A 12,483-nucleotide genomic window follows, 5' to 3' on the forward strand; every position below is an offset into this window, starting at 1 on the left:
AACTGCAGCCCTGCAGTTTATAATGATGCTGTAAAATTACAATAAAAGCTCATGTAAAATTCATTTGTACACAAACTGCTGTTCTGAGTAAACCCTCAGAGCCTCACCCTCAACCAGCTCTAGTTCAGGGAGACTCTTCTAAGAAGTTTTCATGGTTTTGTTAGCTTTGTATACACACACACACACACACACACACACACTATACACACACTCTTACTCTTCAATGTCTTCTTTTAAAGTGTAAAACCCAGTGAAACCAGGAGTTTTACAAGATTTTATTAAAGTTTTTCTAATTTATTTCTTGTATAGGAAAACTGATGCGTAACATAGTGGAACTTTCACGAGTGCGTGCGAGTGCGTGCGAGTGCGTGCGAATGCGTGCGAGTGCGTGCGAGTGTGTGCGAGTGTGTGTTCACTCACTTTTGCTGACTCAGTGCCTGCTTTGACTGCACCTCCCTTCTCTTTCATGCCCTTTCACACACCCCCCCCCCCCTCTCTCTCTCTCTCTCTCTCTCTGTCAACCAAATTATTCGAGCAGATGCTAGGCTAACGCCGCTAACACATTCACTCATACTTCACTTCTACGTATCTCAAAATCTTAATTTATCTGCTTGATTCTTTCTATAACCTTTTTTTTTACCCTCTCACTCCTTCCTTTCATCCTTTCGTCCTTTCTTCTTTTTCTCCTCCGTGTCGCTGGTGACTCTCTCTCTCTCTCTCAGGTTTTGATGACTCTGCTCTGCTCCTGCCGCTGGACCTGGCTGGGTTGGAGCGTTATCACGGGGCTTTTAGCCTGGCGCGGCAGCAGCGCCTACGCTCACAATGTGAATATATATCACCCTGAGAGTAGAGCAGCCTGTAGATAGAGCACTAGCCTCCGCAGAGACCTGACCCTGGATCAGTGATAGAGTTCAGTAATGTGTTCAGTAGTTAGTTAGTGTGTAGAGTTAGAGGAGTTTCAGTAAGTACAGTAGAGTTGAGTTGCTTGGTTATCTGCTGCACTGTTACCTAAACTCTCTATATAAACTGATGTAAACAGAGCGCTGGTAATCATGGCAGCATCTAGAGTAAACTTGGGAGGGTTGCAAAAGTTTGGTCACCACAGTGATGCATGCCTTCTGTGTAGAATGTAGCGTATTTGTCACACTATAAGGCACACCATATTAAAAGATGCACTATAAATAAATGTCTATTTTATAGTCTATTTTCAGACATGATGTGCATAAAAAAACTTTCTTTTAAAGTCAAACGAGTGCTGGATGTTAATCTACACAGATTTCTCTCCTGAAAACTGTTTATTTGGGTGAATAAAGCGCTTTTTTCATTTACAGTAAGCTTAGATTCACAAATTTCTCCAGCACTAAGGGTGGATCATTAGCATTAGCGGCTAACCACTAGCAGTTATTGCCTAATGCCGCCCAACAGCCCTACACTGAGGAACCCTAAGTCTGATAAACTCACCTCTGAACGACGAAAGAGCTAGAGCAGTTAGCTGGTAATGCTAATGCTGCTCCAGCAGTGATAGCCAGGGTTAGCAGCAGGATACAGGCCGATAATACATGGTTGTTCTGGACGGTAATAAAATCACAGAGGATAAAAACCCCTATAACAGAGCAATTTACCTCAGAACCCCATGAGAAACTAATCACGTCTGGATCGGGCTACAGTCTTTTATTCCAAACTGAAAAAGCAAAACTTAAACACCAAATAAGCCTTGGTTTATTAACATGTTTATTTAATTTTTCACAGAAGTATTTAATCTATTTAATCTATCATTTAATCTATTTCTATAGTATTTGCTGGGTGTATCTGTCCGTTATCTCTCTCTCTGCTCTAAAGCAGGTCTGTCCGTCAGTCCGTTCACTGTTTCTTGGCGGTTTGTCCTGTTTTGTGTCTGATGTCCTCGTCTTTGTGTGTGTCTGTAGATGCTGACAGAAGGTCAGTCTCCACCATGAATCTGTCCAAACACACAGATCCAGTTATAACCAAACGTTTGTCCTCGTCTTCTGCCACGCTGGTAAACTCACCGGACAGAGGTAACCAATCAAATCACACGTTCACTTTCTGAGATACTGTACCTTGTTATGTTGAGTGTTGAGCAGTTCTTTGTTTTTATTTGTGATTTCACTATTTGTTGGCACTGAAATTTACCAAAATATTCACAAACAGTGCAGAAAAATAAGTATTTGATGCTGCTGATTTTGCTGAAGTCTTCCCATCTACAAAGAATAGAGAGATCTGTATTTTATATCGTAGATGCACTTCAACTGTGACAGTTTAAAAAAAAAATCCAGAAAATCACATTGTATGAATTTTAAATAATGTATGTGCATTTTATTGCATTAAATAAATATTTGATACAGTAGAAAAACTTTTCATCCACTCCTCCATACAGATCTTTTCCAGATATTTTAGGTTTTTGGGATTTTCCGCTGTAAAACATTTAAGTTTCAGCTTCTCCAAAAATATTTTCAGTTAGTTTCAGGTCTGGAGACGGGCTAGATCATTCCAGAACCATAAAAGCTTCTGTTACTGACTCACTCCTTTCAGCTGCTAGGCTTTGTGTTTTGGGTCATCGTCATGCTGGAAGACCCAACCACAACCAATGCTCAGTGCTCTTAGTGAGGAAATCTTGCGATACAATACTCGATTCAATGCAGTGCAGTCATCCTAGTATGATGCACCACCCCTAAAGTATGATGTTTCCACCCCCATGCTTCACAGTTATCTGACAGTGTTCAGCTTACTCCAGTTCAGCTTACCCCACATCCATATTCAGTTTTCAGTGCTGGCTCTTTACCCTCTGTGGGGGATGACAAAATTCATGGGACACAATGCTAGTTCCTTTATAATGATTATATCAGTGTATATGTAATTTTTTTTCAGATGTTCCTATAAAAAAACTCTGAATATAACACCCCCCCCCCCCCCCCTCACTGTGAGTGTGTAGTAACAGTGTGTGGTTGTTGTGTGTTGTGCTGTTGATCTCAGCTTTGCAGAAGCGGACGTCCGTCTCCTCGTCCTGTTTAGTAAATAAAGTTCAGTCTAGAGCTCGAGGTTCCAGAGAGAAGATCCTGCAGGACAAGCCCACAGGTGGATCTGGGATCAGCCCAGCGCTTATTTATCTCACTTTCACAGGAAAAACACATTTACTGCGTAAACATGGAGCCTGATGGAGTCTGTGTTTGGGGCGGATTTGCTTTCTGAAGTTCGGTGCTCAAAAGTAGTGATTTTTAATAACATTTTTACAGATTTTAACAGTACGATCAGATGGTACGTCGTTTAATATTGAGTTTAAATAAGTGTTAATCCTGAGCTCGCATTGTGGAAAAATTGGTGCTCTCACTGACCACCTATTAAAGGAGAAAATACACTTTCTTAAGAAAGTTACATAAGAAAAGTTTATTGTTATTAGAATTAGTATTATTATACAAATTTCTGGCTGTCTGATTCGTAGTGGTTTGCTCGGGATTCTGAATTGACTTTACGTATTCGCTTAGCAAATCCACTGTATTGTATTTTACTGGGGTACCACAGTAACCACCTCGAATAGTACAGCAAATGCCACCAACAACCACCTAGTGTATCATATGAACATAATAATATAGCAACCAAAACTGAAAAATCATCACTTTATTAAATGTCATTAATGAGTAATTTGTATCCACCAGATACATATAAATATTCTATTAGCTGATTAAAAACATCACTTCAACATTTCGGTCTCTTTGTTTAGATCAGTATTCAGTAGTAGAGAGAGTTCTGTGCAGATCCCTTGTTTTTGATGACCCTTGGATGTAATTTAGGATTGAAGTTATAAATGGTGTTTGTTTCTTATTTAAAACCTTTTTATATAGTAAATCAGCACATTTAAATAATACAAATAATATAAATAAACAAAGAGACATCCCAAGACTACTTTTCAGCACTGTCCTTCAGAAAAGCTGATTTTTGCCCTTTTGCCTTTTCCCCTAAATCCCTATATTTGAATATTAAAGGGCCAGTAAATGAAAATCATGGGAATATAAATTACTTACTATTTTACAGTACAAAGATTGATTTTTAAAAACATTCAGTATTCAGCTATTCACACTCCAGTATATATGTGTACACTAGGTGGCAGAATATTCCTGTTTTATTTCTTTTTTGTTCAGATTTGTTAAAGCCAGTGCATTTACACTATATATTCTCTTATTCAGAGTTAAGCTCCGCCCATTTACACTTAATTTTATGAATGGGGCACAAAACGAGGCATCCAATCAGAAGAGAGACACATTAACCAGCTCGGATCTTTTCAAGTTTCAATCTCTCTCTTTCATTTGTTTTCTCTCATTCTCTCTTTCTCCTTCTCTCTTGTTCTCTCTCCTTCTTTCGTTTGCTGTTATTTCGTTCTCACTTTTTTGATCTTTTATTCTCTGTTCTTTGGTTCTCTCTTGTTCTCTCTCAATCTTCTTGTTTTGTTGCCTCTCGTTCTTTTTTTCTCATTCTCTTTCATTCTCAGTCTTTCTTTCTCTTTCTTTCTTATTCGTTCTATGTCATTCTTTCGTTCTTTATTTGGCATTCTCTCGCTTCTCTCTCTCTCTCTCTCCTAAATCACCAAAAAAGATAAAGTTCACCAGGAACAATAAATAATTATTATAATTATTAAGACTAATATGGGCAACTTTAAGTTATATTTATTGATCTGCCAAAACCTGCAGAAATACCCTGAACTTAATTCCAGAGAATGAAAGATATGTGCCCTTTAATATTCATAAATACGTTTTAGAATCCGCTGTGATTAGATGTGTTTCTATATAATAGTCTAGAGATCCCTGTGTTCCCTGTGTTCCCTGTTCCCTGGTGCAGCGGGTGTATTACTGGTGTATTATTGGTGAATATTACAGTATTACGGGGGGGGTAAATAAGGCATGTGTGGGTTTTATACCGGTGAGCTGAGAGAGGTTTAGTCTCTGAAGCTGAAGGACGCTCTGTCTCTGATCTGATCTCTGATTTTTGGGGTTTTTAATGTTTTACTGAGATGTTTAGAGGCATGCTGCAGAAATAAACATCTATACAGTCCAGCAGTGCATGAGATCCTGCTGCATGCTAAGGATGATGGGATACCTGCCTGTGTGGCATGTCTGACTGCTTCCTGCGGTTCCTAATGTTTGGGCTGTTCTTACTGTTCCTAAAGCTCTGTCAGATGTTCAGTAGAGCAGGATCTAACAGGTGTGTGTGTGTGTGTGTATGTGTGTGTATGTGTGTGTATGTGTGTGTATGTGTGTATGTGTGTATGTGTGTGTGTGTGTGTGTGTGTGTTTCAGGTATGCGTCGGATGCCTTTAACCCCGTGGGAGAACACTGTGGTCAGTCGTCTGCAGGCTCCCACTCACTCGTACCTGGCCCGGAGCCGCAGCGCTATGTCTCTCTCCGGAGATGCAGGTAAATCTGCTCAGGTGTATCGAGGTGAATAAAGTCACACAGGGCTAAACCTCTCTCCACTCAGATTAATGATTAAAAGCTGCTTATTTATTACATCCAATCATAACATTACCTCTGGACTAGGGCTGCGATGATTAGTTGATATAATCGACTATAAATAATGTCAATTATTTAAATTTGTCGAATACAAATTTAATGGTAGATGGGTAAATGTCTCACTCACACAGTCAACACTCAACTGTCCCCAAAAGAGCCCAAACACAACAGATATTTACATATTTACTCACATCTAGACATTTAAATGCCTTTTAAATCTCGTGTTCAGCTGTTTCTATTGTTTTTAAAGATTGAGGACATGGCAGAAATAATTGTTGACTAATCAACTAATCGAAAAAATAATAATCAGATTAGTCGACTACCAAAATAATCATTAGTTGCAGCTCTTCTCACTATAACTCTGATTAACTAGGAAGATCAGTGATGCAGCTTAAACCTGTCCTTCACCATCCCACAGATCACCACTGCTGTGCAAAACCTCATACGTCAAATAAAAATGGAAAAATAAGTTTAACCTGCAAAATATTCAGCCCCCTTTACTCTGAAACCCCTAAATAAAACCCAGGGCGAACAATTAACCAATCGCCTTCAGAACTCTACAAACTTACCAAGATACGATCAGAGAAGCGGCCGAGAGACCCATGATCACTCTGGAGGAGCTGCAGAGATCCACAGATCAGGTGTTTTTTAAAGAAAGACGTAAGAAGTGGAAGAAGGTTCCAGTTCTGGTTAGATGGTATAGGATGGAGCTTAAATAGAGATTTCTCAGTTCTCTGCTGTGTTACCACAGTTACAGCCGTGCCCAGTTATCTGTTGGCTCAGTTTTACACTAACGTGTGTGTGTGTGTGTGTGTGTGTGTTAATCTTGTGTACAAAGGCCGTCTTTGCTGCATGTGTGAGTAACCATTAGACTCTACTTAACTTCTCTTGGTTTTATCGGGGCTTGGCTATCTCTCATACGAAGTGTGTGTGTGTGTGTGTGTATGTGTGTGTGTGTGTGTGTGTGTGTGTGTGTGTGGCTGTTCATTACACTCACACAGTGTGTATTTGCTTACCTGGGTGTTCTATCACAGACTGCAGTTTATAACTAACAAAATGGGCTTTAAAAACTGCTGACATGTGGAACTCGGTCGTCTCTGTCTAATAGGGCTGCACAATATATAGAATTAATACATTAAAATTGCGGAATTTTCTTTTGTAATGCTTTTGTCATATTGCAGAAGTCAGATATTCACCAGTCAAGCATAACATTATGACCTCCAGCTTTTTCAGTCTTTCAGCTGCACTGATCATATACGAGCAGTTTTTGTAGTTCTGTCCTGGTGAAGGTCTAGAGGATGATGAAGACTGTAAACTGTGAAACAACAGGGAGAACGGGGCGTCTCTGATTGGCTAACAGCAAGGCGACACCAGCCAGATAAACAGCAGTTAGAAACGTTTTAAAATAAAGACATTTTTACACTAATAACAGTCTTTACAATGTCATATGTTACTTTACAACATGTGTAATAATGCTCTGCTAAGTGCAGTTCAGCCTATACTGACCTAGTCTTAGAGTCTCTGTAAAACACCAAATCCACCGGAGATCCTATTTAAAACAATTTAGAAAGACCTACTATATTTCACGAAGAACAAAAAAGGTGGATTTTAGCAGAAGGAGACATTTAAGGACCTTCAATGAATAATTATAATAGTAATAGACTAAATTGTATTTATTTTGTGCAGTCCTATTAGTTTCAGGTCAGCAACTGACCACACCCACCTAACATCTAGCCACACCCACTCTTGGGAAAGCCATTTTGACAGTCTTGGTACCACTGACCCCTCCCCTCAGGGATAATTGTAGTTGCTGCATGCCTTTGTAGTGCTTTGTAGATGCTAACACACTTTTCTCTTTCTTTTCCTCCCTCTCTTTTTCATAACACACCTCATTTTTCCTCTATCTTTCTCTTTCATAACACCTCCTTTTCATCCACCCCCCCTCATACTCCTCTCCCCCCTGTTTATTAAATGCATTATCTGCCCACATGGCCTGGTTTGGCTGCTTAATCTTTTACCCTGGTTCAGTGACCCCCGTTTGTCCTCGCTCAGCTTCCTGTCACCCAATGAGCTCGCAGTCCTTCAAGTCCCTGCAGTCACGCAGCGCCGAGCGGCCAATGAGGGCCGGCCTCAGCCTGGAACGACCAATCAGAGCCGGTTACGCCGGACCGGAAACTCTCCCTCGCAGAAAGACAACGCACAACATCCCGGTAAGAATCGATGATGTATGTAGTTGTACGTTTATATATTTATATACAGTGAACATTTTCACATTTTCTCACCTTTTCTAGTTAATAGAGTTAATCCAGCTGTGTGTAATTTAGTCTCAGTATAAATACAGCTGTTCTGTGAAGACCTAAGTGGTTTATTAGTGAACAAACAGCATCATGAAGACCAAGAAGGAAGAACTCAGATCAGATCAGAGATAAAGTTGTGGAGAAGAAGTTTAAAGCCAGGTTAGATTATAAAAACATATCCTAAACTTTTATCATCCCAATCAGCTCTGTTCCATCAAAAGTATCTCTACAACTGTTTCTACAAATTTACGAAAACACAACTGATCCACCCAAACTGACAGATCCAGCAAGGAGAGCACTGAGGCCCATGATCACTCTGGAGGAGCTGCAGAGATCCACAGCTCAGGTGGATAAAGGTGTAGTTCAGTGGTGTGTTTAGTTGTTTACCTGTGTGTTCTGTGATCAGGTGGACAGGAAGGATAAGGACTATGTGAGAAAGTCCTGGAGTAATCTGTCCTATCCCACTCCATCACTAACTACATTACCCACCAAGAGAGCGCCATCACCGAGCAGCCAGCGCAGCAGAACCAGCCAGCACCTGTCTACCAGGTATATACAGTTACTCACAATTACTACTTAAAAGGACTTGTCATGGAGGATAAACATGAACATGAAATTGGCATTGAGCTTTAAAGCAATGTTCTCTGGAATTATGGTCATCCAATAAGGTGGGAAGTTGAGGATGAGAGTTGAGGAAGAGGGGGGAAGTTGAGGGATAAGGTGAGTAGTTGAAGGTCAAGTGGAAATTTAACAATAAGATGGAAAGTTAAGGATAAGATGGGAAGTTGAGGATGGAAGGACGGATGGATGGATAAATAGATGGATCACTATATAAGCATCCCTTTCACTCTATGTTTCAGAAGTTCCGCTAAACCACCTCCCGTCTCCCAGAAGCCTCCCATCACCAAAAAGTCCCGGTCTCCGCCTCCACCAGCCTCCATACCCCTGTCTCCTAGCAACCCCTCCCTGTCGCCCGGCAACCTGAGGCCGAATAGGGTACCATCTGAAAGCCCCAGAGCGACCCCAGAGGGCGAGAATGGCAGGAAGGTGGAAGATGAGGCAAAAACGGAGGTGGAGGCTGAGAGACAGGAAGAGGCGGAGCCTAGAACCAGATCTGCTAAGTCTCCAGCAGAGGGCACTGTTCCAAAAGCAGAGCCTGCAGGAGGTCAGAACACACTGCCACTGTTACAGTATATTTTATTATATATATGTGTATATATATATATATATATATATATATTAAAGTTTGAAACGGTATACTGACATGCCATAAGTCATGGGATAGTATACTGATCTCTCACAAGTTCTATTATTCCTATTCTGCTGATTCTGATCCCTCCATCACCTCCCTCTCCCTCTCTCTCTCTCTCTCTCTCTGTCTCTGTGTTTATGTGCAGAGAGCGGTGTCGGTTCTCCAGCAGTCAGAACCTCAGCAGGAACCACAGATCCAGAGGAAGCCTCTCGACTGCTGTCTGAGAAACGCCGTCAGGCCAGAGAACAGAGGGAGCGCGAGGAGGAGGAGAGGAGGCAGCAGGAGGAGGCTGAGAGGTGAGTAATTACTAATGTAAACTAGTATTTGATTATGTAATTTGCAGTACAGATAAAGGTATAGATAAAGCATTAATTAATTGTTTAGTTGAACAAAAACTACAATTAATCAGTTAATCATCAATGCATACATGAACAATACATTATGGTTAATTAGACATTAATTACCATTTACCAATTAACTGATTTGATATCTGAGTAGATCATTTTAAGGCTATATGATCTATATGATTATCTCTTTATTAGAACCTGGTGTTTTGGTTTCTCTCTCTCTCTCTCTCTCTCTATTCCATCTTTCTCTGTTGCTTTCTCTCTCTCTCACTCTTTCAATCTTTGTTGCTTTCTCTCTCTATCTCTTTCTCTTTGTCTCTCTCTCTCTTTAGTATGTATAGTGTATATTTTGCTTCTGTCTTTGCGGTTCTGCTAGATTTTATTTATAATAAAGAAACTATGTTTGTGTGTGTGTGTGTGTGTGTGTGTGTGTGTGTGTGTGTGTGTAGACGGCACAGAGAGGAGATGGCTCGTAGGAAAGCGGAGGAGAGAGCGAGGAGAGAGGAGGAGGCTCAGCGAGTGGCGGAGGAGAAGAAACAGAAGGAGGAGGAGGAGAAACGACTAGAGGAGGAGAGACTGCAGAGAGAGAGAGAGGAGACGGAGCGCCTGCAGAAACAGGTCAGATACACACACACACTTTATCACACTTACACACACACACACACACACTTTATCACACACACAGTAATCTAAAAAATGTATTTTTTTACTTAGTCCATTAATCTAATTTTTTTAAACCTTTTAATGTATTGATTATCCTAGAGGTTTTTGTGTGTTTTCATCTAAATATATTATATTTCCACATATTTACAATGAATATTTTGATTGATGACTCATTAAAATGAAGCTGTGTTAATGTGAATAGAAGGAGGAAGAGGAGGCCCGGCAGCGTGAGGAAGCTGAGCGTTTACGTCAGGAGAGAGAGAAGCACTTTCAGAAAGAGGAGGCAGAGAGACTGGAGAGGAAGAAGGTACAGGCTGTCTGTTTGATGGTGGGAAATGTAGTAGAATTAGTTTATCTGTGATTATTAATCATTTTACTGCTGTTCTCTGTTTTCCAGCGCCTTGAAGAGATCATGAAACGCACACGCCGCTCTGATCAGGTACTGGATAAACACAAACAACAGCTGTAACAGAATATTACGTTTTAAGAGTTCAGAAATAATCAATATTTGGTGGAATAATCCTGGTGGTTTTTAATCACAGTTTTTTTTTCATGTATCTTGGCATCATGCTCTCCTCCACCAGTCTTACACACTGCTTTTGGATAACTTTATGCTGCTTTACTCCTGGTGTAAAAATTCAAGCAGTTCAGTTTGGTGGTTTGATGGTTTGTGATCATCCATCTTCCTCTTGATTATATTCCAGAGGTTTTTAATTTGGTAAAATTAAAGAAACTCATCATTTTTAAGTAAAATCTTATTTTTTTTTACAGGGCTGTATATATGTTTATGCAAAGTAATTCTCCAGATGAACTGGTGAATTGTTTTTTTATATGTGAAATGTCTCAGCTGGGTTTTTTGTGTACAGTTAGTTTTAATTGAGTTTCTCTTCTGTGCAGAAAAGCACAGTCCAGAGGAATGGAGAGGTGAGCCAGCAGCGCGGTCAGGACTCCGGTACGGATCTGTTTATTTAATCTAAACCTGTATAAATCTCACTGTGCTGTACCACTGATATGAGCTGAACTGCATTTTATTATATTGTATTATAAATATCATGTGGGTAAATTGTTAGATGATGATGCTATAAATAGACCTGTCAAGATGTTTTAGTATTATTATTTTTTGGAAAATATATTGTCTAAGACATACTTTTGATAAACGCTTTTGCAAAAGTATACATACCCCTTTAATTGTTTTTTCTTTTTGAGGTGATCAGATTCAGGATTTGATCGGTGTAGATTACTGATCTCTCTCTCTCTCTCTTTGTGATTTAGCTCCAGGTAGTCCCTCCATCAGCGTCTTGTCTCCGCGCTCACCTGAGATCTCTGAGCACAGAAACGGCCACACCAACCCCGACCCCAACCCCAGCTCTCACACACTGCCCCCTGCAGAACACAGGTCAGTACTGCCACTACCTGTTCACTGATCAGAGATAATATACTGAGAAATACCAGGTTTCTCAAATAAAGTGGACAAAACTGAATTTTATCCAGTGTAGGAAATTTGGCACGGTGGCTTAATGATCAGCACCTTTTCCTCCCAGTAAAAAAACAGTTTGTTTGTTTGAATATGGTGTATTCAATTGAATATAGGTTGAAAACGATTTGCAAATAATTGTTTCAAGCGTAGTTTTTTGATTGCAGCTTTACACATTCTCTGTGGCATGATTTCTATAAGCTTCTGCAGAGTCACAAGATTTATTTCAATCCAGTGTTGCATTCATTTTTCAGTTTTTTACATTATTCTTTCTCCTGTTTTGTAGTTTGAGTACAGAAGCTGATCTGAGAGAAAACGGTGTGATCTCAGAGACGCAGGAGTTTGAGGAAGTGATAGATCTGCCCGTGGCCAAGTTCTCCCGTCAGGAGGGGGACGGAGAGGAAGAGGATGAGAGGAGGAAGACTCCTCTACTGGCCTTCAGAGAGAACGGCAGCTCCCATAACCTGAACCCCCGGGAGGACGCTCAGACCCAGCAGCAGCAGCAGCAGGTGAAACATTTGCTCCATTTCCTACCGACCCTCCACCTCTCTTTCTCCTCCTCTCTTCCTTTCCTCTTCCTCTCTTTCTCCTCCTCTCTTCCTTTCCTCTTCCTCTTTTTCTCCTCCTCTTCCTTTCCTCCTGTTATTTTCCTCCTCTCCTCCTTTTTCCTACTGATCCTCTTCCTCCTCTCCTCCTGTTCTTCTCCTCCTCTCTTTCTCCTCCTCTCTTCCTTTCCTCCTCCTCTTTTTCTCCTCTCTTCCTTTCCTACTCCTCTCTTTCTCCTTCTCTCTTCCTTTCCTCCTGTTCTTTTCCTCCTCCTCCTTTTCTCCTTCTCTCTTCCTTTCCTCCTGTTCTTCTCTTCCTCTTCTCCTCCTCTTTCTCCTCCTCTCCTGCTTTTTCCTACTGATTCTCCTCTTCTCCTTCTATTCAG

General features: G+C 40.6%; 1 protein-coding gene across 12 annotated transcripts in view; it reads left to right on the plus strand.

Moving 5' to 3' along the window:
* The window catches only part of map7b (microtubule-associated protein 7b), a 33,867-nt gene that overhangs the window by 19,158 nt on the left and 2,226 nt on the right, over positions 1-12,483 (plus strand). For 3 of the 12 annotated variants that reach the window (XM_022677015.2, XM_022677007.2, XM_022677016.2), the window contains exons 6-19: positions 723-824; positions 1,926-2,036; positions 2,992-3,093; positions 5,307-5,423; positions 7,548-7,729; positions 8,223-8,365; positions 8,677-8,981; positions 9,214-9,364; positions 9,865-10,033; positions 10,281-10,385; positions 10,476-10,517; positions 10,976-11,030; positions 11,351-11,474; positions 11,839-12,061. In XM_022677015.2, the coding sequence (XP_022532736.2) occupies positions 723-824; positions 1,926-2,036; positions 2,992-3,093; positions 5,307-5,423; positions 7,548-7,729; positions 8,223-8,365; positions 8,677-8,981; positions 9,214-9,364; positions 9,865-10,033; positions 10,281-10,385; positions 10,476-10,517; positions 10,976-11,030; positions 11,351-11,474; positions 11,839-12,061 (1,931 nt within the window). Of the gene's footprint in view, positions 1-722; positions 825-1,925; positions 2,037-2,991; positions 3,094-5,306; positions 5,424-6,357; positions 6,376-7,547; positions 7,730-8,222; positions 8,366-8,676; positions 8,982-9,213; positions 9,365-9,864; positions 10,034-10,280; positions 10,386-10,475; positions 10,518-10,975; positions 11,031-11,350; positions 11,475-11,838; positions 12,062-12,483 lie in introns of all 12 variants that reach the window. The other 9 variants (XM_049463029.1, XM_022677009.2, XM_022677010.2 and 6 more) reach the window with 9 other exon arrangements.

The sequence above is a fragment of the Astyanax mexicanus genome, chromosome 13, assembly GCF_023375975.1.
Source record: "Astyanax mexicanus isolate ESR-SI-001 chromosome 13, AstMex3_surface, whole genome shotgun sequence".
NCBI classification, from domain to species: Eukaryota; Metazoa; Chordata; class Actinopteri; order Characiformes; family Acestrorhamphidae; genus Astyanax; species Astyanax mexicanus.